The 24,982-nt window shown below is 42.8% G+C and overlaps 1 protein-coding gene across 1 annotated transcript in view; it reads left to right on the top strand.

The window, feature by feature from the left end:
• LOC145392427 (uncharacterized) overlaps positions 1-24,982 on the top strand; it is a 149,621-nt gene that overhangs the window by 93,031 nt on the left and 31,608 nt on the right. Inside the window, exons 11-13 of the mRNA XM_080266836.1 lie at positions 2,877-3,085; positions 6,393-6,542; positions 13,466-13,606. Of these exons, the coding sequence (XP_080122962.1) occupies positions 2,877-3,085; positions 6,393-6,542; positions 13,466-13,606 (500 nt within the window). The remainder of the gene's footprint in view (positions 1-2,876; positions 3,086-6,392; positions 6,543-13,465; positions 13,607-24,982) is intronic.

The following is a 24,982-nucleotide window of genomic DNA, read 5'->3' as shown; positions in this document are numbered from 1 at the left end:
ACTTATCGTGGCAAGATCATATTACATCTCTTGTAAAATATGCTTCCAAGAGATTAGGTGTGCTAAGCCGACTCCGTTCCTTCTTTACCCCTGCACAATTGTTGACTCTATACAGAGGTTTTATCTGCCCCTGTGTGGAGTACAACTCTCATGTGTGGGGAGGCTCCCCACATACAGCTCTTTTCAATAGGGTGGAGTCAAAGGCTTTTCGTCTCATTAACTCTCCTCCTCTTACTGACTTCCTTCAACCTGTGTCTCTTCACCACATTGTTGCATCTTTATCTCTTTTCTATCGCTACGTCAATGATCACTGCTCCTCTGAACTGTGTGTATGCATTGCTCCACCTCTACGACAGGCACACAGCACCCGTCTAGCAGCAAACTCTCATCCTTTTTCTGTCCAACTCTCTAATGCAAGAGTTAACCGTTACTCCCAGTCCTTCAATTATGCAACAGGTCAACTCTGGAACTGTCTCCCTCTGTATTTCCTGTTTCCTATGATTTCCAGTCTTTCAAACGCAGTGTGTCCAGGCATCTTGAAATGATCAGATCTTGAATTTGGCTCTCTCTTGTATTTTGTTTTTCCCTTGGAAGGCACAATAATTGCGGGCCTGCGGCCTTTGGTTCCTTCTTCCTCGCATAAAAAAAGTGACAGTTTGAGACATCATTAACTATGTCATTAATGTAAAAATTAACAAGGAAAGGTGAAGGAACTCCTCTTTGTCTTAACCCTTGATCAATGTAGCAATACTTCCTGCTGCTGCCTTGCCAGGTAATATTTGCCCTTTGATTCCTTAAGTAATGTGTAACAAAGTAATATCAATGGGAATAATAGATATTAATAATTTTTCCAAGCATTATAGGATTATCTATTTTATCAGAGGCTTTATTCAGGAATTCAAAAATGTTAAGAAGATATGAGGGCAGCATTACTGGCCTGTAATTCGTGGAATCAGTAACATTTTTCTTGTCTTTGGTTATGGGGATAATATTGCCCTTCAGTAGAGCATTAGGGAGATAACAGCAAATAAATCAAATATTTAAAAAACTACAGTAGCAAGGGTGTGTAGAAAGTCCGCTGATGCATGATTTAAAAATTGTGAGTGAATGCCATCGTGGCCAACTCCCATATTGAACCTGCAAAGTACTTTTATCAGTCACTATGCCGAAATTCGGAAGTGAAATTTTTCTCTCTCTGGCCACTGAGTTTTCAAGTCAGTAATGAAGGCATTTTCAGTTCTTGTATCAATTAGTTGACCCTTAACACTCCGTTTTTTTTTGTTTTTTTTCTTACATCTTCTCCAAACTTACTTTTGTCCCTATAACAAAAATTTTGCATGATTGATAGGCACATCTCCCTGTGTTCATTTATTTTACAGCCTTTAAGGCATTTATAAAAGCACTTCGACTATTAATCACGGCATCATGTTCTTGTGTGCCTGGTTCTCTGCCACTTGTCACGCAACTTAAGTATGGTAATCACTCGATTATCAGGATGCTCCGAATTGGTAATCATTCGATTATCAGGATGCTCCGAAGCCAACATACTCCATATCCAAATGTTAAGTCTTGGTTCTAATGTATCCGTATCCGAATTTTTTTGTCTGTATCTGAACATAACATTATCGACAGCAGCGATTGGGTGACCTACAAATTTAAAAACTTGGTTTGGCGGCCGGCTGGCCTCTCTGGCCAAGCACAGGTAATAGACCCAAACCCACCAGCTGAGCAAAGATGGCTGTCTGCATCCTCACCATTTGGTCAAAGTGCCCTGGCTGTCCGGATCATTCAGACACTAATGGCCGCATGTAATACAGACCCTAGCCCACAAGCTGAGCAAAAATAGTCATCCACCTCCTCACCGAATGGTCAAAGTCCCCTGGCCGTCCAGATCCCTCTGAGGCTCCTGGGTGTGGAAGTCTGCCTCCCTACCATGGTCAAATTGCCTGGCTGGTCGGATTATTCAGACACTCCCTGAGGCCACAATGTGTGGGGGTCCAGTGTTGCTCTCATGTGGCAACATTTGCCTGGCTAAGTGAAACTGACCCTTGCACTCATAGGTCAGTTTAACACATCTTACTTCTGCATTCATAGCCAAATGTGGGTAGAAACATGGCAGCACTGTGTTCATGTGGCAGTATTGCACCTCTGTTCCTGCTTTTCTCTCACGAGTGTGGATAAGCTTGACCGAGTTGTAATCATGACTGCTTCCATTGCTGCATTTGTGGTGGTTTCTACCTTCTTCAGGCCTTGATTTTCCTCTAAGGCTTTCTTATGTGTGTGATGATGGCCCCACCACAACCTGAGATGTGAAAGAGGAAGGTTTTAACTTTGGAGAAGGAAGCGTGAGATACTGAGCAAGGTTGACATGGACTGGACGACTTCATGCAGTCTATGGGAATATTATCTGGCCCGTTCAACCTTGTTTGATATCAGGAAATCACGGGCCAAGCTGACTGAGTATGGCAAATGACTACAGCAATGCCACTCAGAAGGGCAACAGGAAGGTGATATCTTAGCTCTGCCATGCTGCCATCGACAAGTCAACTTTGGTTAGGTTCTGTCAACAACGGGGTGCTGATATGCTTGTACGTGGGGCTGAGCTGAAGGCGGCAGCCAAGAAGTTTGCACATGCACACAATGTGCACAACTTCTAGGCATCTGAAGGTTGGCTCTTCCAGTTCAAACTTCGACACGGATTTACTGGCAGTAAGACACATGGCAAGGCTTTAGAGGTGACAGCAGAGGATATTGAGTCATTTTGCCAGAAAGTCCAGTGCCTGATTGAGGACGTGGGCCTTGCTCTCGGCCGTGTTTTTTTCTTTTTTTTTTTTATCTGACGAAACTAGTCTCTTCTACCGCTCTTTGCCCACCAGCACCCTGGCAGAAGAGACGGAGAGGAGTGTGTCTGGTCAGAAATTGTCCAAACAGCGTGTCTCGACTTTGTGCTGTGCCAATGCTACCGGGAAGCCCATTATTGTTGGACGTGCAAAACAATCATGTTGTCTCCGTGGGTTGATGAATAGCCTGCCTATTGTGTGGTACCATTCTGTAAAGGCCTGGTTTACCTGTAAGATCTTCAGAGGTTGGTTCCACAGACACTGAATATTCCCATGTGTGCTTAGATGTTTAAATAGCTGAAAGACGCTGAAGAACACTGACACAATTAGGAGGAGTACTGTACATATGGGTTGGGTATGGATAGTGCATTGGAAGGTAGGATACTGATCCATATCCAGATTTCGTCCATATCTGGACATACTGATGGCTCTATTACGTCGGATAATCAAGGGATTAATGTATTTCTCTCTGGTAATGCTATGGGGATACTTAATATTTCCGTTCCAGCTAGGAAGTCCTAAATTTGTTTGTCTTCACAAATATGTGCTTGTAACCATCACATGCAGTGTGAACACTGTTTACTGTCCAATTGTACATCCCATCAGTTTGTTCTAGATGATCAGGACTACAACACCCAGTTTTATGGCAGTTATGTATTGCTGTCATTAAAGTCTCTTAATGGATGATCCATAACATAATTAGTATGATTTATATACTGTTAATTTAAAGTTTTCCAGTTAACATATGACTGGCTATCTGTATATGTATTATCTGTGTTGAAATTAAAGTCTAAAGATGAGTTTAGCTGTGTGAATTCCAGTACAATTTGTAATGGAAGGTGATAAAAACCATTAATGTGATTTAAAATAGCAATATCATGTAGCTTTATTTCACCATACGATATTCCAGTATAATGATCTACCAATTTATTAGCAGAGCTGCAATATCCTGTGAATATTATAGAGTTCTGGCTCAGAGTATGAACATCATAACACAGCTGAGTTTCTGTTCATCAAATTGTTCAAGTTACTCCAAACCCTGCTAGATAATGGCTGTGCGTTTAAATCGCCAGTATAATATACAGAGTCACAGTTAAAATCATTGGTAAAACCTTGCAAATACCTAAGGATTCTAAATACTTATTTAATGTGCAAAGTTGCACGTATCATTATTCAAAAATTCATTTAAATTTATACCTTTGCCACACACACACACACACACACACACACACACACATATATATATATATATATATATATATATATATATATATATATATATATATATATATATATATATATATATATATATATATATATAGATGTGTGTATATAGATAGATAGATAGATAGATAGGTATAATGAGATTTCTTTTCAAGCCAAATATACGGAACTTTAAAAAATGAATCCTTCCACCACGATATTGCCATACTTCCTTCTGGTCTACCAGCCATGGCAGATAAAGCTTTATCAGAAAATGTTGCCTTACACCAATGGTCGTAATGCTCATCAGTGCCAACCTTATCTTTTTTTAAAAACGTTTACTGCAGAAATATTATATTATATTGTAAAGCTGTCAAAATCCCTATTAAATTTATATTCCTCTCCATGGAACAACAGTTAAAAGTGCAAACTGTGAGCAGATCAGAAGGCATACCGAGAAATGATAAAAAAAAACTAAGTGAAAGACATAAAAATGCGTAAGACAGTAAAACTTTATAAGTGCCAAATATAAAATTTATATAACGTAAACTATTCCTGGTATTAAAAAAGAAACTGGAGAGAAAAATAAAATATAAAATAAGGACATAAAATCAGCTAAGGCAAAGAAAATAACAACAATGTAGTAAAATATGAAAAGACTAAGATGAAATAAAAGAGGCTACAAAAAAGTCAATCCTTAAAAGAAAATAGATCAGGTTAAAAAAATATATAGGTTTAAAACAATAAGTAAGGGATTAAATATAGGCAAAAACAATCCAGAAAAACTAACCACATTAATGATCACTCTCCGGGATCTTTTATCTCTTTTTCTAGTTCTGTTATAGTTACCAATAACAAAGCCCTCAGGCCATAGTTCATGCAGAAATAATGGGCATGTTCACAATGCCTGAGCTGATCTTGTATACTGTACACCGAAAGGCTGACCATAGGAAGAACAACTCACTGGGCAACGTACTTCCTATAGTGTGCTACTGCTGTTGGAACCTGAGGCATTGGGATGAGAACATAACAGTGGTGTGAGGAGTGTGGATCATTAGGAATTGCTGGAGTGAATCAAACCTTCTACATAGAGGCAGAAGGTGTACAGGCAAGAGGCTTAGCTAGACAAGAAGAGGCATCACTGGCTGCAGTTATTTAGCTATTACTGCACGAAATATACACCTACAAGCACAGAATTGAAGGACAGAAAGAAAAAGAACAATTACAAGCACAATGTGTACAACTACAGGCACAGAACAAAGGGCAGAAAGTACTCAAAATACAATTACAGGCACACAATGAAGGACAGAAAGAACTCAAAAGACAATTACAGGCACAAAATAAAGAACAAAAATAATACATGCAAGCACAGAGTGAACAGCTAGAGGCACATAGTGAAGAGCAGAAGGAACAATATGAATATCTTCAAAAGGCATTACAGGAACAAAACATGGAATTACAACTGAGGATGCAAGGACCGCTAGATGCTTTGATTGGGGAAATGAAAGAAGAGCAGACACAGTTGAAGGAGGAAGTATACGCTGAGGTACGGCAGCAGAAGTATGAGGTAAGTAATAATGTGACGGAGTGCAAACAGCATACAGACGACCAGTTGAAGACAATTAGTGAGGAATTGTGATGGAGTACAGACAGCATGTAGATGTCCAGTTGAAGCATGTACTCGACCATGTGAAGATAATTAATGAGAAAAATGAGGCTGTAGAGAAATCAGACAGCATGTAGATGTCCAGTTGAAGCATGTACTCGACCATGTGAAGATAATTAATGAGAAAAATGAGGCTGTAGAGGAATGTTTCACTGCTGAGCCTCAGGCTAGTGTACAGGGGGGTAAAATGGACAGTGTGTGGTGAATCTTGACAGACCCCAAGCATCAAAAGGTAGCATTACTGGGCTGAGCAATCGGAATGCAGAAGTCTTGCGTCCAGGACTTTGATGCCCCAGTTTTTAGGCCCCAAACCTGTGACGTGCATGGCTATAATGGAGGTGCAATTACATGGAAACCTCAGGAATTTGATGGTAGAGTATCTTGGGAAGCTTACCGTGCGCAGTTTGAGTTATTTGCTGATCAGAATAGTTGGGATGATAGGAAGAGGGCAGTGCACCTTGCTACTAGCCTCAAGGGTGTTGCAATGGAAATTCTAGGTGATGCCAGTGATGGGGAGAGTTATCAGTCCCTAGTAGAAGTGCTGGAGTGCAGATATGGGACCATGTACCAGACTGAGGTTTACAAAGCAAGATCCCGGACCTGTGTTCAGGCTCGAGGCAAATCCCTAAAGCAACTTGCTCATGACCTGAAGAGTATGGCATACAAGCCTTACCCTGGAGCAGCACCTAACCTGTTGGCTATGTTTCTGAGCGACCAGTTCATCGATGTTCTTGATAGTGCAGAGTTGAAACTGCAAGTGAAGCATGCACAACCCAGAAGCATGAAAGAGTCACTAGCCAGGGCTATAGAATTTGAGTACTATGTCAGGTCCAGTACGTCCACTTTTCAGGCAGGTCGTAGTGCAGGATTCAAGGCAAGAAAGGGGCAGGTACGTGAAGCAGAAAATTTTGATTGAAGTAGCTGGTATTGTGAAAAGTCAGGACAGGAAAGATGACTCCAACAAGTGGAAGAGGGAACAGGAGATGATCATAGGAAGTTGCTGGTATTGTGAGAAGCCAAGACATCAGAAAGGGGATTGCAACAAGTGGAAGAGAGAACTAGAGATCAAAGGAGGTTGCTGGTTCTACGGAAAGCCAGGACACAAGAAGGTGGATTGTTACAAATGGAAGAAGAAGCAAAAAAGGAACAGTGCAAGGAAACCTACGATTGCAACAAACGGGTGTTGGACATGTGGTGAGGTGGGACACTTCAGCTGTGATTGTCCAAATGAAAAGGATGGCAAGAAGGTTGTAGAAGGCAAGAAGGATGAGGGTAACTTAGTTAAGGCTGATGACAAGAGGCAATAACCAACCAGTTCTTCCCAAGAAGCCCCACCACTAAGGAAATGCAAGAAAAGCTTGAATGATAATGTGCGAGAAGATGGAAGAACAGACGGCAAGCAGTGTAGTGGGAATGGAAATCTTAGCAAGGAATGCCGCCATTCTGTAGTGACAGGGCCGTAGTCAGCTGAGGAAGACCTGAAGAGGATGCAGATTTACAACTAGTTCTTGAGTGGCTGCAGTGGAGTACAGTGTGACCATCTTGGGAAGAGGTTTCCAGGTTCAGCCATACGACCAAGAGCTACTGGAGTCAGTGGGACCTTCTTCATTTGAACCAAGGGCTACTAGACTGTCAGTGGGAGACCCCCGATGCCTCATCTGGTATTGGCAACTGATGGTTCTGAAGAAAATGAGGTTCAGTATCTTGGATGAACCCCGTAACCAGATCACTAGTGGGCACCTGAGAGTGAAGAAAACTGTAAGTACAGTAGGCTGCAACAAAGGCTCTACTAGATTGGCATGCATTAGGATGTTGAAGTGTGATGTCAGGCCTGTGATGTATGTTGTGCCAAGAATGGAAACAAGAAACCTGGTTGGACCCCTCTCCATCTGTACCAAGTGGGTGTACCAATGGGAGGGGTCGCGGTGGACATGCTGGACCTTTGCCACTCACTGAAAGAGGAAACTGGTATATATGTGTAACCATGGAGTACTTCACAAAGTGGCCAGAAGCCTATGCCATCCCCGATCAAGAGGCTGTGACTGTTGCTCAGGTGTTGGTTGACCAGTTTTTCTGTCATTTTGGGATGCCACAAAAGCTACATTCAGACCTAGGAAGAAACTTTGAGACTGCAGTGTTCTGTGAGGGCTGCAAGTTACTAGGGATCGAGAAGAAAAGGACTACCCCACTAAGACCACAGTCAGATGGGATGGTGGAGAAATACAACTGGACCTTGGGACAAGAACTGGCCAAGTACTGCATAGAGGGGACAAACAGATTGGGACCAGAAATTACTTGCACTGCTGATGATATATCGGTCTGCATCCCATGAGTCTACTAGCTACACCCGTGCAAAACTGATGCTGAGCCATGAGTTACTCTTACCTGTTGATTTGATAATGGGAAGACGACCTAGTGAAAAGTTGCCTACAGACACCTCCAGCTATGTGAAGAATGTTCAGGAAAGGCTGGCTGAGGTACATCATCAAAGGCAAGGAACCCTTAAATTTTTAGGCGAAGTGATAAAGTGCAAGTATGATGCCAAGGCATGTGGGATGAGCTTCAAGGATGGTGACAAAGTTTGGTTAACCAATCCTCAGCAGAAGATGGGACAGTCATCGAAGTTGCAGACCTAGTGGGATGGGCCTTTCCCTTTGTTGGACGCCTATCAGACATAACGTACCGGATTCGGGGAGACAGGAAATCTCGCCCAAAAGTGGAAAACGTGAAATGTCTGTGGTATAGTAGCCGCAGCGAGAAATGAACGCTGTGGTGGGGCAGCCGGGATGACCGGGGATTCCCCCACTGTAGCCATATCCACATGTCACCGACCATCGGCCACCGCTGCAGCCCCGCTCCATGATCCTTACCCTGTGTCTCTGGCTTTCTCTTTCTCTCTCGGTTTCTATATAAACTGGTGTATTTCCGAAACTAATTATGAAATTATTATGACTTTTGTTCCACACCACCTTTGAGGTAAAAATCAAGGAGAGTTTTCTGTATAAAGGTTTCCCCCCCCTCCTAAATGTGGCATATGAGCGGGGGAGTGCGGCCTTGGCGATACCTCCGCCTGACCTATAATTATACACTCGCCAGAACTGACCTGCCCTCAGACAAGGGGGGGGAAACCTTTATACAGAAAACTCTCCTTGATTTTTACCTCAGTGGTGGTGTGGAACAAAAGTCATAATAATTTCATAATTAGTTTCGGAAATACGGCAGTTTATATAGAAACCGAGAGAGAAAGAGAAAGCCAGAGACGCAGGGTAAGGATCATGGAGCGGGGCTGCAGCGGTGGCCGATGGTCGGTGACATCCTACCTCTATGGTCGGTGACATGTGGATATGGCTACAGTGGGGGAATCCCCAGTCATCCCGGCTGCCCCACCACAGCGTTCATTTCTCGCTGCGGCTACTATAGTACCATGGGCCAAGACAGTACAGCTGGGACGTTACTGAGGAATTGCACACATCCCCAGCCGAGGATGTTGAGGAGGACCAGGAGCTGAAGTACAAGAAGATGGTGACAGTTTCCCGAGGGAAGAAGTGAATCAGGAAGAAGAGCAAGACATTCCAGGAGAAGTGGACTATGTGGAAGAGCAGGGATGTCGTGGGAAGCAGCATAGGAGAAGACCTAATACGCTGGAGGATTATTTTGTGTATATTCAAATGTTAGTTTGGATAAAGGTTTATTTTTGTAAACATTGCGTAGTTTTGTTGGGATGACAAGGGACTAGGAAGAGGGTAGTGTTGCGATGCAAGACTTGCTAGATAGGTAGTGCTGGAGTATTCCCAGTGATTCTCGTAGTACGGTTACGTGTCAGAGTTGCCAGTTTGCCTGCTATTTGTGAGTGGAGGTATTTTGTAAGTTATGCATTAAATTTTTTGCCGTTTTTCTCTAACATGTTTTATTTTTGTGATTGTTAAATTATGTAATTTTATCTCAGTTTGTATGCAAAATAACTTAGAGTGTTATGCAGTGTAAGAAAACTCTGGCATGTTATGGATGTTTTTAATTCTTTAACTGTAGGTGCTAAAGTATACTAGAGCTGCGAGAGTAATGCAAGGTGTATATATGAATAGGGAAGAGACTAGTTTCAGTTGAGTTTGAGATTATTTCAGTGTCAATGCAGTGTGTTTGCAGACTGTATAACTCTGGTACTTGTGAAACCAGTGAAGTCTGGCAAGCATTAATTGTAATTGCAGTTAGTGAGGATTGTATAGCTCCAGTACTTGTGAAAACAGTGAAATGAAGTCGGCAAGCATTAAGTGTAATTATTTGGAAAATAAAGACAGTGAACTTAAGAAGCCTGTGTTTATTTTACAATGCCTGAGCTGATCTTGTGTGCTGTACACCGAAGGACTGACCATAGGAAGAAGAACTCCCTGGGCAACGTCCTTCCTATAGTGTACTACTGTTGTTGGAGCCTGTGGCAGTGTGGGAGAGGGACGAAACGATAAATATAACTTTTATTGTCTTTCCTGGTATTCTGATGCTTTTAATGTATGTAGGAGTTCCTGCGAAAGGGAGAGTCTGGGAAGGAAGAACGAGTAAAAGCAGAGGATGGAAGGATGTTAATTGAGATGGATGCAGTAAGGAAAAGATGGGCAGAGTATTTTGAAAGATTGTTAAATGTAGAGGAGGAAAGGGTGGCTGAGATTGTGGCAGATGGAAGGGTGCAAGGAATAAATGTGTTGGGAGAGTTGAATGAGTCTTTGATCACGAAGGAGGAAGTGGAGAAGGCAGTAAAGGAGATGAAAACAGGGAAAGCTGCAGGTATGGATGGGTGTGCTGTGGAATGCCTGAAAGGTGGTGGAGTGACCATTGTTGACTGGTTAGTAAGATTGTTGAATGTGTGCTTTGTGAAAGGTATGGTGCCAATTGACTGGGCAAGTGCTTGTGTGGTCCCGTTGTATAAAGGCAAGGGTGATAAGTATGAATGTACTAGCTTTAGGGGTATAAGTCTGTTGAGTGTTGTAGGTAAGGTTTATGGTAGAGTGTTAATTATGAGAGTTAGAGAGGGTACAGAGGGAGTGATTGGTGAAGAGCAGTGTGGCTTTAGGAGAGGGAGGGGATGCGTGGATCAGGTGTTTGCTGTGAGACAAGTGTGTGAAAAGTATTTAGCGAAAGGCAAGGATGTGTTTTGGGCATTCATGGATTTAGAGAAAGTGTATGATAGAATTGATAGGGAGGCTTTGTGGACTGTTTTAAGATTGTATGGACTTGATGGTAGGTTACTAAAAGGGGTGAAAAGTTTTTATGTAAATAGTAGAGCATGTGTAAGAGTGGGAAATGCTGTGAGTGACTGGTTTTCTGTGAGAGTGGGGCTGCGACAGGGATGTGTGATGTCGCCTTGGTTGTTTAATATTTACATGGATGGTGTTCCAAGAGAGGTGAATGCAAGAGTTTTAGGTGGAGGTCTGAATCTGGTGAATATTGATGGTGGAGAGTGGAATCTGAAGCAGCTGCTGTTTGCAGATGATACTGCACTGGTGACTGATTCAGAGGAGAGATTGAGACAGTTGGTAGAGGAGTTTGGAAGGGTGTGTGAAAGGAGGAAATTGAAAGTAAATGAGAATAAGAGTAAAGTGATGAAGTGTACGAGGTTGGTAGATGGTAGGGGGATGAATATAGCTTTGACTGGCGAGTTGCTTGAGGAGGCAGAGTGTTTTAAATATCTAGGGTCACATGTTGCTGTGGATGGAAGAATAGATGCAGAAGTGAAGTTTAGAATAAATGAAGTAGGAAAGGTGCTGGGAGGAATGAAAAAAGTATTTAGATGTCGTTCGCTTAGAATGGATGTAAAGAGAAGGTTGTATGGGGGTGTTGTGGTACCGACTGCATTATATGGGGCTGAAACATGGAATATGGGTGTAGCAGAGAGGAAAATTTTGAATGTAATGGAGATGAGGTGTCTGAGGAGTATGTGTGGAGTGACGCGTATGGATCGAGTGCAAAATGATGAAGTGCAAAGGAGAACTGGAGTTGTTCAGGAGATGGCTGGTAGAGTTGAGCAGAGGGTGTTGCGATGGTTTGGGCATATGGAGAGAATGGATAATGAGCGATTGGTGAAAAAGATAACTAGATCTGATGTGAGAGGTGTAAGGCTGAGAGGAAGACCACGAATAGGATGGATGGACAGTGTGAAGAGAGCACTGGATGCGAGAGGGATGTCTGTTGAGCAAGGAAGAGTGGCTGTGCGTGACAGAAATAAATGGAGAGAAATTGTGAATGAATAAGTGATGACGCAGCACTGAGGGGATATTCTCCCGCATTTGGTCTGATCAGCTAGTCAGGTCAGGTGCGGGTAAGGGGATGGGTCTGTTATGATGTGGCAGGGGTAAACCAGCTCTGCTGTCGGGCCCTGCTGCGGATGTCACTGATTGCATTGCGCAGTTGACCCTTGTGCGGTGTGGTGGTGTGGTGCGGTGAGGATCTGTCCGTTCTCCCCTTGGGGCTAAGATGCGAATGAATGTGTTTGAATGGATGAGTAAATGGGGAGTGTGTCGTCCTGTCTTGGCTACCTCCCTTTCCTTGGGGGAAGCAGCCTAGGTATATTAAAAAAAAAAAAAAAAAAAGGAGTTCCTCCTAATCGCTGGCATCTTCGGCTCAAGGGGGTGCATAGTTGCCTCCTCCAATTTAAAGAACCTCTCTGTGTGGCGGTAATGACACTTGCCACTTTTCATGTTGCTAAACTAAGATTTAGATGGCTTCCAGTCATAACAAGACTCTCTTTGCCTAGCGATAGCTTGCCTTGCAAGGATTTGGTTTGCCACAGTGTTGGTTAGGAGCCTATTTGAATGTTTGGTTTTGATGATGATCTTAGAAAACATCCGTTCAACTGAAACAGACGAATATGGCAAGGCCAACAGATCACGCATAAATATTGCAAGGGAGTAAAATTTTGGTTTATTGTTTGCATTCTTTACATAAAGTAATTCCCGCCAAAAAGAGGTTGGCGACTGATTCAAATTTTGAAGACTAGCTCTGACATGCAACAGATCCTGCTTCTGTCCCAGACTCCCGGTGCCTACGGACCCGAGTCTCCCGACTTTTATTGATGAAATATTCAGATTCATTACCTACATAATGAAATTTAGCAAACTTGGCATATAATATTATGTCGTGTCAAAATTTTTAAATATTATTATTTCATACACCGTAACTGCTGATACATCACCTGGAATATATATATATATATATATATATATATATATATATATATATATATATATATATATATATATATATATATATATTTACTTAAGAAAACCTCTAAGATTTCTTGAATTTTAGGGAAAAACCTCTACTACTCCAAGGTCGGAGCAATAAAAAAAAATAAAAGCTCTAGTAGAAAAACCCAAGGACCGACAACACTGGTAGCAGCAGTAGTGGGTGTAGTCCCAGGTTCATCTGAAATGTGAACTCAGTGGACTGCTGGCTGAAGTTCCACTCCTCCTGCAGTCCACAATCTTCCTTTGGGGGGATAAGGAGGATAGGAAGGGAACTGAGGGAAGTTTATATAACTGGGCAGTGGAGCAGCCCAGTTACATGGGTGTCACCACGTGAAGCGTCCCTCTTCAGCACCGTAAAGGAGGAGGGGATAAAGAAAGGCTATTGTCTAACCTCTTCAGTTCGAAAGTTTCTCCAAAGCTGAAACAAAATTGCCTGGAGAGAGAGAGAGAGAGAGAGAGAGAGAGAGAGAGAGAGAGAGAGAGAACTGCATTCGATTTAAGGTATTTACTTAATTTCCCAGGAACGGTTCTGCTGGCAAACTTGGACGACCTGATGACAGACCCGACGCTGTGGAAGTACCCTGACACCTTCGATCCCCGAAACTTTCTGGACGAGAACGGCAAGCTGGAGAAGAACGAGGCTTTCTTACCATTTGGGACTGGTGAGTCCGTGAGGGTGTGATTACGATATATGTATGAGACTGTAGATGGCACTGGAGGCTTAGTGGCAACTTTTTTTAGCGATTCATCTTGCGTGTTGTACCCTAATATTATCTTTTTTGGCTCAAGAAGATTTTTTTTTTTTTGATAATGAATGGAGGAAGGAAAAACAAAGGGAAAAAAATGTCAATGTGCCTAAAGGCATCCTCCTTTCATAAAATACTTATAACAATTGGGTTTAAAATCGAGAGGATTAAATGTATGTGGGAAGCACCTCCCAGGAAGTAAATTCCAGAGAGTAGTAGTTCTGGGGATAAATGGGTTTTGATAAGCTGAGGCTCTGCATTGTGGGGGAGAGAGTGTGAGTTCATGGGCACTCCCAGCTGCCTGAGTATTTCGGGCGAAAATGTGAAGGGGAGGCACAATTGAAGCCAGTTCGTTAGAGCACTTACTGTAAAAATATCGATAAAATAGTGCTAAAGAAGCAACATCTCTCCGTACTTATAATGGAGGAAAGTCCTGCGTTATGGCAGGATTATTAATTAATCTAATGGCTTTATTTTGAATTTTGTCCAACTGCCTCAATGCAACCGCTCCACATCCACTGCAGAGTGGTGAACAGTATTCTATCTGAGAACGCACATGACTTTTGTATATTGTGGCCATCTGCTCGTCAGTGAAGAACTCACAAACTCTGTACATAAGTCCCAGTTTTTTAGAAGCATTTTCAGCAAGGGATATTTTAACATAAGCTGTCCAGCTTAGGTTGGGGTTTAAAGTAACACCTAGGATATCAATTGTAGTGGATATGGGAATACTGACATCATTTAAAATTATGTGAGAGTCTGAGGGATTCTTTCTGTTGGAGAAATTAGTTTATTTAGTTTTCTGAGCATTATGTGAGACCAGATTTTTTTGTCCCCATTGATTAATTTTAGAAAGGTCCTGGTTCAGAGAAATTGCTGTGTTTCTTTGGGAATTTATAATATCAAATTGTGTAAAGGAGGTACTAAATGTGAAAGAACTATGAAAGGTCGAATCATCAGCATAAGAATGTATTGGGTTGTGCGTGACAGATAGGAGGTCGTTTATGTGAATGAGAAAGAGGGTTGGCGCCAAAACTGATCCCTGAGGTACGCCAGCATTTATGGAATGAAACTGAGAATATATTCCATCTACCATTAACCGTATTTTTCTACTTAATTTCCCAGGTTTCGTGACATTTGGAGGTTTCGTGACATTTGGAGGTTTCGTGACATTTGGGATTGGTGAGCCCAGGCTGGTGAGATTACGATATATCTATGAGATTGTGGGTGACACTGGACGCTTCATAGCACCTTTTTCGCAGCAATTCATTTTGCCTGTTACACATTAATATTCCTTTTTTATGTTTTAAGATAGCGACATAGGAATTGGTAAGCCTGGGATGTTAAAAACTGGAGACAATAATTATATAGCTCTGAAAATTTCGTAACACCCCTTCCTTAGCGATTCGTTCTGCACATCACATCTGAACTGTACTCGCATGTAAGTGGTAAGTGGAACAGGCATCATACAAGAGATTTTTTTTACAACAATAGAACAGAGGAAGGAAAAACAATTGGATTTAAAAAAAATCCAAACACCAGATTACTGGTGTCCTCCATTCATAAAAAATCTGTAGCAGTAGGTTGAAGTATGGGGGGAAACCACTCTGGGGAAGCGAGTTCCAATGAGATACAGTTCGGGATATAAAGGAATTTTGATAGGCCAAAGTTCTGCAGTATGATAGTGTGAAAGTTTAGTCTCGAGCACTACCAGATGCCCGTGAGCCCGGGAGAAGTCCTGGAGAGATGGCACAATGGATGCAACCTCGTCTGAGCATTTGCCATAAAAGAATTTGCAAAATAATGCAAAGGAGGAAACATTTCTTCTTACTAGTAGGGGAGGTAGTTTATTTTGCAATAGTAGGGGTATTAATAATTATAACAGCTTTGTTCTGAATTTTGTCGAGTTGTTTTAGTGCAACCTCTCCGCACCCATTCCACAAGGGTGAGCAATATTTCAGCTGAGAGCACACATGCCTCTTGTAATTTATTGCTAACTGCTCGTCAGTGAAGTTAGGGACTTTGTATTATAATCCAAGATTCTCTGCAGCAGTTTTAGCAAGTGATCTAAAATGAGAGGTCCAGCTGAGGGCATTTTTAAGTGAAACAATGAGAATTTCATTTCCATGAGATTGGAATATTAGTAGCATCGAAGATAATATTAAAGTCAGGCAATATCTGTCCATTAGTAAACTGTATATATTTAGTTTTCCTGACCTTGGATGAGACACTGATATTTTTGTTTCCATTCAGTGATCTTAGGAAAATCTTGATTTATGGAGATACTGAGTCATCTGCATAAGAGTCAATGGAATTATGAGTGACATAAGAAATCATTAATATGAATTAGGAATAAGGTTAGAGCTAAGACTGGTGCTTGTGACACGCCGGCAATTATCGAGTGGAAATTGGAATGTATATCATCGACTTTTACTCTTTTCTTTCAATCGTTGACATATGAGGAAATCAGAGGAACAAAAGTTGATAGTCCATAGCAAGGGAGTTTGGATGTCAGGGAACGGTACCACATTCTGTCAGAAGCTTTACAAATATCAAGGGCTACTACATGAGTTTCTCCATGTCTGTCAGTTGACGGGTGGATGGTATGAGTCAGGAGATTGAGTATGTCAACAGTGGATTTTTCGTGGTGAAAACCATACTGTCTATCACTAATTATTTTGTTAGATTCAAGATGATTAACAGGGTGCATATTAATTAGTCTCAAATACTTTACCAAGAAAAGATGTGATAGCTATTGATCTGTAATCAGGGGACCTTCCTTTCCCCGGAATTCGGTGGATATTGGCTTCTTTCCAAGTATTAGGGAATGAAGAAGTACATATGCATTGTCTGATAATTTAGCTAAACAGGAGCAAGTTTTGAGGAGTAGACTGTAGCACCAGCCGAACAAGGCAGTACTCCCAAGGTGGATGGAAAGCTGACGACAGGGAGAGCTGGAGCTCCCGTTTAATCAGCCCTCGGGACTAGGTCCCGACCATCCCCCTTTGCTGAGCTTTTTCAGTGTCTCAGTAACACAGAAAGTAGACCAGCATCCTCTCCAATACAAGTTTCTCCAACTATCAATACCAAACTACATGCACAGTACACACCACACTTCCTTTTCAAAATTTTCAAAAATGGCATCAAATAGCATAGCCTCGGAGTCCCCAGGGGGGGGGACCATAAATGCCCCCACCTTCAGCCCCTCTCCCGGTGACGACTCAAGGTGCCTGGAACCACTGTCTGACTCTCTTCTTCATTTCTGCAACATTCGTGGCCTTTCCTCTAACTTTCAGTCTGTTGAGCACCACCTCTCCTTCTCTAAACCTCACCTTCTTTTCCTAACTGAGACTCAGCTGTCTAAGACAACTGACAGCAAACCCTTTTCTGTATCCTCCTACTTTCTCTATACTCATTTCAAAGCCAAAGGTGGCTGTTGTGTATATATACGCAACAACTTATCTTGCTCTCGTGTTCCTGAACTCGATTCTTCTGAATTCTCTACACTCTGGCTTCGGCTTTCCTGTCATTCTCTGACTAAATATATCTGTGCTGTTTACTTATCTCCTAATTCTACTGACTATCAAAAATTCTTTGACTATCTTACTTCTACGATGGAACACATTCTAACCATTTCTCCTTTCTCTGAAATCTCCATTCTTGGAGATTTCAATGTTCACCACCACCTTTGGCTCTCCTCTCCTTTCACTGATCCACCTGGTGAACAAGCCTACACCTTTTCTATCCTTAATGACCTAGAGCAGCTTGTACAGCACCCTACCCGTATCCCTGACCGCCTTGGAGAGAGCTCCAATATACTTGATCTCTTCCTTACAACTAATCCTTCTGCTTACACTGTTAATCTTTTCTCTCCGTTGGGCTCCTCCGATCACAACCTTATCACCTTAACCTGTCCTATCGCTCCGGTGCGGCCTGCGGACCCTCCAAAAAAACGTCGTCTCTGGCACTTTGGAGCTGCGGATTGGGAGGCCCTCAGGCAGTACTTCTTTGATTTTCCCTGGAATGATTATTGCTTCCATGGTCGGGAGCCATCTCGGTGTGCCTTGCGCATTACAGAGGTTATTCTCTCGGGCATGGAAGCATACATTCCTTTCTCATATCCTTTGACTAATGCACGAAAGCCTTGGTTTAATCACGCTTGTTCTAATGCTGTCCGCAACAAGGAGAGGGCCTACAAAAGGTACCGGAGCCAACCCACCCCTGAATCACATCTTTTATACATTTCTGCCCGGAATCATGCTAAGTCTGTTCTTCGCTCTGCTAAAAATAATTTCATCCGTACAAAATGCTCTCAACTCTCTAACTTGAACTCTTCTCGCTCCTTCTGGCACCTTGCCAAAAACCTTTCTAACAACTATACCTCATCATCCTTCCCTCCTCTTTTCTACTCTGATGGCTCTGTAGCTATTTCTTCTACTGATAAAGCAGATCTCTTCGCTCAGACATTCTCCTCCAATTCCATCTTCAACGATTCCGGTGCTGTTCCTCCATCACTTCCCCCCTCTGACTTCCTCATGGCTAACATGAAAATTTCTTCAGCTGATGTATTTTCTGCAATTGCTGGCCTCAGTACTAATAAGGCATATGGGCCTGATGGAGTCCCTTCTGTTGTTCTCAAGAACTGTGCTTCTGTGTTTACACCCGGCCTAGGCAAACTCTTTCGTCTTTGTCTGTCAACTTGTACTTTTCCTTCTTGCTGGAAGTTTGCTCTCATTCAGCCGGTCCCAAAGAAGGGTGACCATTCCCAACCCTCTAACTATCGTCCAATTGCTTTAACATCCTGTATCTCGAAAGTTTTTGAGTCTATTCTTAATAGAAAAATTTTAAAGCATCTTTCCTATCACAACCTTCATTCTGATCGTCAGTATGGGTTCCGTCAGGGATGCTCCACAGGCAATCTTCTCACCTACCTTTCTGACTCCTGGTCATCCTCCTTTCGGGACTTTGGCGAAAGCTTTGCCATTGCACTTGACATCTCAAAGGCTTTCGATCGAGTCTGGCATAAATCTTTAATTTCCAAACTCCCCTCTTACGGTTTCTATCTTTCTATCTGTGCCTTCATCTCTAGCTTCCTTTCTGGTCGTTCTATAGCCGCTGTTGTAGACGGCCATCGTTCTTCTCCTCGATCTATCAACAGTGGTGTTCCTCAGGGCTCTGTCCTATCACCAACTCTCTTCCTTTTATTCATCATTGACCTTCTAAGCTGTACATCTAACCCTCTCCACTCATATGCTGATGACTCCACCCTTCACCTTTCCATTCGATTCCCGCAACGTCCATCTTAGCAGTTACTTCAACAGGCAAGGGATGAGGCTATGGCACACCTAATGTCTGACTTGGCTCGTATCTCTGACTGGGGTAAAAATAATCTGGTTGTTTTTAATGCATCAAAGACTCAGTTTTTGCACCTATCAACCTGACAAAATCTTCCATAGGTATACCCACTTATGTTTAATAATACTCAACTTAATCCTGCATCATCGTTGAACATGCTTGGGGTTTCATTTGCTCGGGACTTGTCTTGGAAAGATCATATTACATCTCTTGTAAAATCTGCTTCCAAAACATTGGGTGTGCTAATCCGACTCCATTCCTTCTTTGCCCCTGCACAATTGTTGACTCTATACAGGGGTTTTATCCGCCCCTGTGTGGAGTACAACTCTCATGTGTGGGGAGGCTCCCCACATACAGCTCTTCTCAATAGGGTGGAGTCAAAGGCTTTTCGTCTCATCAACCCTCCCCCTCTTACTGACTCCCTTCAACCTCTGTCTCTTCGCCGCAGTGTTGCATCTTTATCTCTTTTCTATCGCTACTTCAATGGTCACTGTTCCTCTGAACTGTCTGCATGCATTCCTCCACTTCTACGACGGGTGTGTAGCATCCGTCTAGCAGCAAACTCTCACCCCTTTTCTGTCCAACTCTCTGTTGCAAGAGTTAACCGTTACTCACAATCCTTCATTTATGCAACAGGTCAACTCTGGATCTGTCTCCCTCTGTCTGTATTTCCTGCTTCCTATGATCTCCAGTCTTTCAGACGCAGTGTGTCAAGACATCTGGAAATGAATGGATCTTGAATTTGGCTCTCTCTTGTATTTTGTTTTTCTCTTGGAAGGAACAATTTTGCGGGCACATTGCCTTTGGTTCCTTCTTCCCCACATAAAAGAAAAAAAAAAAGTTCTGGGGAACACTTTTTCAAAACAACTGGAAGAATTCCATCTGGACCTGAAGCTTTGTTGGTTGGTAACTTGTCCCGGATATAGTTTACGTATCTAGTCTGTATCTTAAGTGGTGCAATTTCGGGAGACTCAAGTTATAGTGCTGGGACGTTCTAAGGTAGAACTTTGCAAATGTACTGGCAAGAATGTTCGCATTACCACGTGGGTCATTTATAGTGTTACCATCTGAAGATTTTAGTGGGGGAATGGGTGATAAGATCTATCTATCTGTCTATTGCCAGACGCCTTAATCCAATAAGAGGTGGCCACAAACAAATCGCTTCCATGTCACCCTGTCCTCCGTCATTTCATTGCTCTGAGCCAGCTCACACACCCCTCTCTCATATACCTCTCCACCCCATCCCTCCATCTCATCTTTGGCGGCCCCCTCCCATTCCTCCCCTCCACCTCACTCACATACACTCTCCTCATCAGTCTCTCACTCTCCATCCTCTCCACATGGTCAAACCACCTCAGTGTGTTTCTCCTAACGCTTCCTCTCATACCCACATCCACACCACAACGCTCCTTCACTTCCTCATTTTTCACTCTGTCTCACCATGTGACTCCACATGCTCCTTTCAAATTACTCATTTCCACTGCTCTCACTCTTGACTTCTGTCCCTCCAACAAGGTTCAAGCTTCACTTCCATACGTTAGAGTTGGTATCACAATATTGTCATGTAGTAGCTTTTTCACTTCCATCCCCACTCCCCTGTTTCTTATCACTGCTTTTCGAGGAACGAGGAACTTTTCTTCCTTGTTGTAACCTTTCAAGCACTTCATCCTCTAAACTGCCATCCTTATTCATCACAGTACCCAAGTACTTAAATGTACTCACATTTTCCATTTCCTTCTCATCCATCCTGACTGTACGTTCACTGACTTCACTTCTCCCGAACACCATAACTTTACACTTCCCTACATTCACCTTTAGATTCCTTTTCTTACACACTCTCCGAAACTCAACCATCAAGCCTTGCAGCTCCCCTTCATCTTTACTGAACAAGACACTATCATCAGCAAGCAACAGTACAGGGAGTTTCCAAACACTGCTCTCTCTCACTAGGGCCGCTCCAATATCCACTGCCCAACCTTGTATCTGTTTTATTACCCCATCCATAAAGAGATTGAACATCCATGCAGACACGACGCATCCTTGTTTCAATCTAACTTTCGAACAGAAAAATTCACTCAGTTCACCATCCATACGCACTGCAGCCTTAACACCCTCATACAAACTCTTCACGGCCTTCAACAACTTCCCATCTACTCAATATATTCTTAATACTTTCCACAGTCCTTTTGTATCCACCCCGTCATATGCCTTCTCCAAATCCATGAAGGCCGCATACAACTTCTTTCCTTCGCTAGAAACTTTTCCTCTGATGATCTAAGAATGAATATCTGACCTACACAGCCTCTTTCCTTCCTAAAATGTCCCTGTTCTTCTCCAACTAAATCCTCTGTTATTTCCCTAACTCTGTCAATAAGTACCCTACCATATACTTTTCCTATTACACTAAGAAGACAAATGCCCTTATGATTACCACACACTTCTTTTTCCCCTTTTCCTTTGTACAGGGGAATGATTATACCTGACTTCCAATCTCCGGGATTCCACCTTCCTCCCAGGCCAATCTGTACGTCTTCCACATCCATTCTACTACTATCTCTCCCCCATGCTTCAGCATTATTCTCACCACACACTCCATCAGTTCCTGGGGTTTTCCCCATTTTAACTTTCTTCATTGCTTCCACAACTTCCGTCATACTGATTTTTTCCTCACTTCTCACATCCCTTCTTCTCCCAGCCATTCCCCAGCCACTTATACTTGCATTACTTTTATGACTTATGTTCAACAATTCCTTAATGTGTTCTCTCCTTCTGCTCACTTTTTCTCCCTTCTCCACTAGTAATCTACAGTTTTTATCTTTCAGTGCCCAACTAACTTCTTTCGCACCCTGTCTAACTCTCCTTACCACGTTACACTCAAGTTCCTTCCAAATTCCTCATCCACTCTCTTTTTACTCTCTCTTACTAATCTTTTCACCTCTCTCCTCCTTTCTACATATAACTCTCACTTCCGTCTCTCAACTTCTTCCACGCCCTGTTTCTCATCCACTCACTATATACTTTCTTCTTTTGTGCCACAGCCTCTCTCACCTCTTCATTCCACCATGATGTTCCCTGCACCCCCTTTCGTGTTCTCTTCACACCACACACCACCTCACATGCAGCACAGATTTCGTCTGTGAATATTTTGCACACGCATTCCACGTCCCGCATCTGCTCCAGTACATATTTACCCAATCGCTCTTCCACTTCCCTTGTATATTCTGCCTTTTTTCCATCCTCTCGTAACTTTTCCAAACTCCTTGTATGAACTATTTCCTCCTGTCCTTCCCTTATTCTATTTCTCCATTTCATTTAGACTTTGATTCTGACCACCACCAAGTGGTGGTGAGAAAGTCCACTCCCCCAACCTCCAGGTACTTCTGCATCTATTACACACCTTCCCATCCTTTCATCCAAACACACATATTCAGTCATTGCCTTCCGTTCATTCAGCTCACCACCCACCCTTCACATCACTCGCCATGTATACTTATGGATCATTTTGCGCCTGAAGAGGGTATTGGCTGTCATCAACGCCCTCCTGGCACAAATGTCCACTAAAGCACTGCCATTCTCATCCATCTCATCAGACACACCCCACTCACTAACTACTCCATCCACCTTCACATTCCCTATATTTTCATTGATATCTCCAATCAAAAACACTCTCTCATTCCTTTCAAACTTTTCCATAATGCTTCCACATTTGTCCAGAATTCTTCTCTCACTCTGTTTGCACGATCTTGCACTGGCGCATAGACATACACATAATCGCCCATATTTGTAGTCCAACTTTCAATCTTACCCACACAATCCTTGAGCCAACTGATCCATAATCTTATATTCTCCTTCCATCTGTTACTCACAACAATATACATTCCTTCTTTTGCCCTCTCATTCTCACCAACTCCCGTGTATATACCCCATCCATATTCCCATTCTCTCACACTCTCACCTGTACTTAGATTCAGTTAATCCACACACATCCACTTTCGCACCCTCAAGCACCTGGACAATCTTTCTTTCTTCCACCTCATAATTTGCACCCCATACATTCCATGTAGCTATCCGTACCATGTCCTTTGTTCGGTCCTTAGTCGTCACCTTTTGGTTAGTCCTGGTCCGAGGCTACTTGTTCGTATTATTAGTTAGCTTTTTTTCCGGGAAGGGGCACTAACCCTCCACAAACCCACTTGATGTCACGTAGGGACCACTTGTTGGTTGGTTATAAAGTTACCAACCAGCGCTGTTAATGCTTTCCTGGTTTAGAGGAAATCATTTGGCTTGCCACTCATTGTAGAGCTACCCTAATAACAAAGTACCACTACACTAAGTGGGTGGACGATTGACCAGAATATTCTATTGTCATTAGGATTATTTAATAGTTTGGATGCTTTGTTGTGAAGAAAGTTTGATTTAGCGAGTTTATTACTGCTTATGCATGGTTAATGGCAATTTGAAATTGACTGAGTGAATCAAATGCTGTTGATTTTAAGTAAAGGCTGTAAACTAAGGACTTTTGGGTAGGAGCTCTGGCACAATTGCTGTCAAACTACTTGGGGAGTCTGATCTTTTAATGATCTGTTGACCGTGTATGAACACTTTCATAACAGCACGTATTAACCCCTAATGTACTAACAGGATCGATCAATCCTTTTTCAGGATTACGCCAGATGCCGAATGTTATCAACAGAGAAGCCTTTGTAATAAATTGCAGACACTAGGCTTCGGCCTGATTGTGGAGTATATCGATCGAAACCAATGAGAACTAAGTTCTGAGTAGGGAGGGGGGAAGATCCGGGCCCTTACCCATGATGGGGGAGGGGATGATTCCTCCACCGCCCTGTCGCCATCATCCTCTACCCCAATACCTTCGTTCCCTCTCCCCCTCCCACGCCTCTGACCGCCTCCTGTTCCCTCCCTCCCCCTCCCCCACCATCCTCCATCACGCCACTGCGGTCCCCCCCCCCTTTCCCCCCTCCCTGTCTCCCTGGGAAGGGTCATATTCTCCCTACCCACCCTCCACACTCCTGTGCTTCCTCTCTGCCTATCCTCTTTGTCTTGTGTCTGTCTTCCACCTCTATACCCCCGTACCTCCCCTCCAGGCCTCTCCCAACCCAACCCACACCCCAACCTCCTGTAGTATGCTATCCGCTTACATCCCCCCCCCCCCGCCTAGGGAATTATACGATATTGTTACTATTCATGTCGCGTTTTTTCATTCAGTACCAGATTATTGTTTGTGTAATTGCATACACCCATGCACGAAACGTAGAATGTATGTATTTTCATTTTCTTTTAAATGAATTTCCATGTTTTTTGCATTTTTGGGGGGGAGGGGGAAAAGCGTGTTACTGGCATAATTATGTACCTGTCAAAGTTTTTTTTTTTTTGTATATGTTTATCCTTTTGATGTAATCCTTTGTATTTCTTTGTACTCTTTGTTTGTCAAAGCGTATGATGTCACTCTCTCTGTGGTGTAGAGTTTCAGCTGTCTTTAGTAATCTCAGCTGCGATTAGCACCAAGGTAATTTTTCCCCTTGAAAATCTTACAGATACTTGATTTGACAGCTCTGAGGGTAGGAGATGGGGGGGAAAGGAATGAGGGGAGTGGATGCTGGAGAGTGTAACACCAAAAAAAAAAAAGATTTTGCATGCTTTTGCTCTTTTATTTTTTAACAGCTACATAGCTATGAGGGAAGGAGACAGGGGGAGGGAAGGTGGGATAGGGAGAAGTGTTTGGGAAGAAGGGTTTTGGGAGTGAGTGAGGAACACCGGCATAATTACTGTTTATGTTATTGTTTGAAAAAAGTGAGCTGGATAATGCTGAAGGGTGGTTGTAGGGGGGAGGGGGGAGGGGGAGGGGAGGAAGAGAGGGGGGGTGATGGGAGTGGGTGAGGAATGTCATGGGAGAGGAAGAATGAGGGAGAGATTGGG

Source organism: Coenobita brevimanus, chromosome 22, assembly GCF_032717465.1.
Source record: "Coenobita brevimanus isolate Jiangsu-jjx chromosome 22, ASM3271746v2, whole genome shotgun sequence".
Classification (NCBI taxonomy): domain Eukaryota; kingdom Metazoa; phylum Arthropoda; class Malacostraca; order Decapoda; family Coenobitidae; genus Coenobita; species Coenobita brevimanus.
Note: the sequence above shows the minus strand (reverse complement) of the source record. Positions and strands in the feature narration are given on the sequence as shown.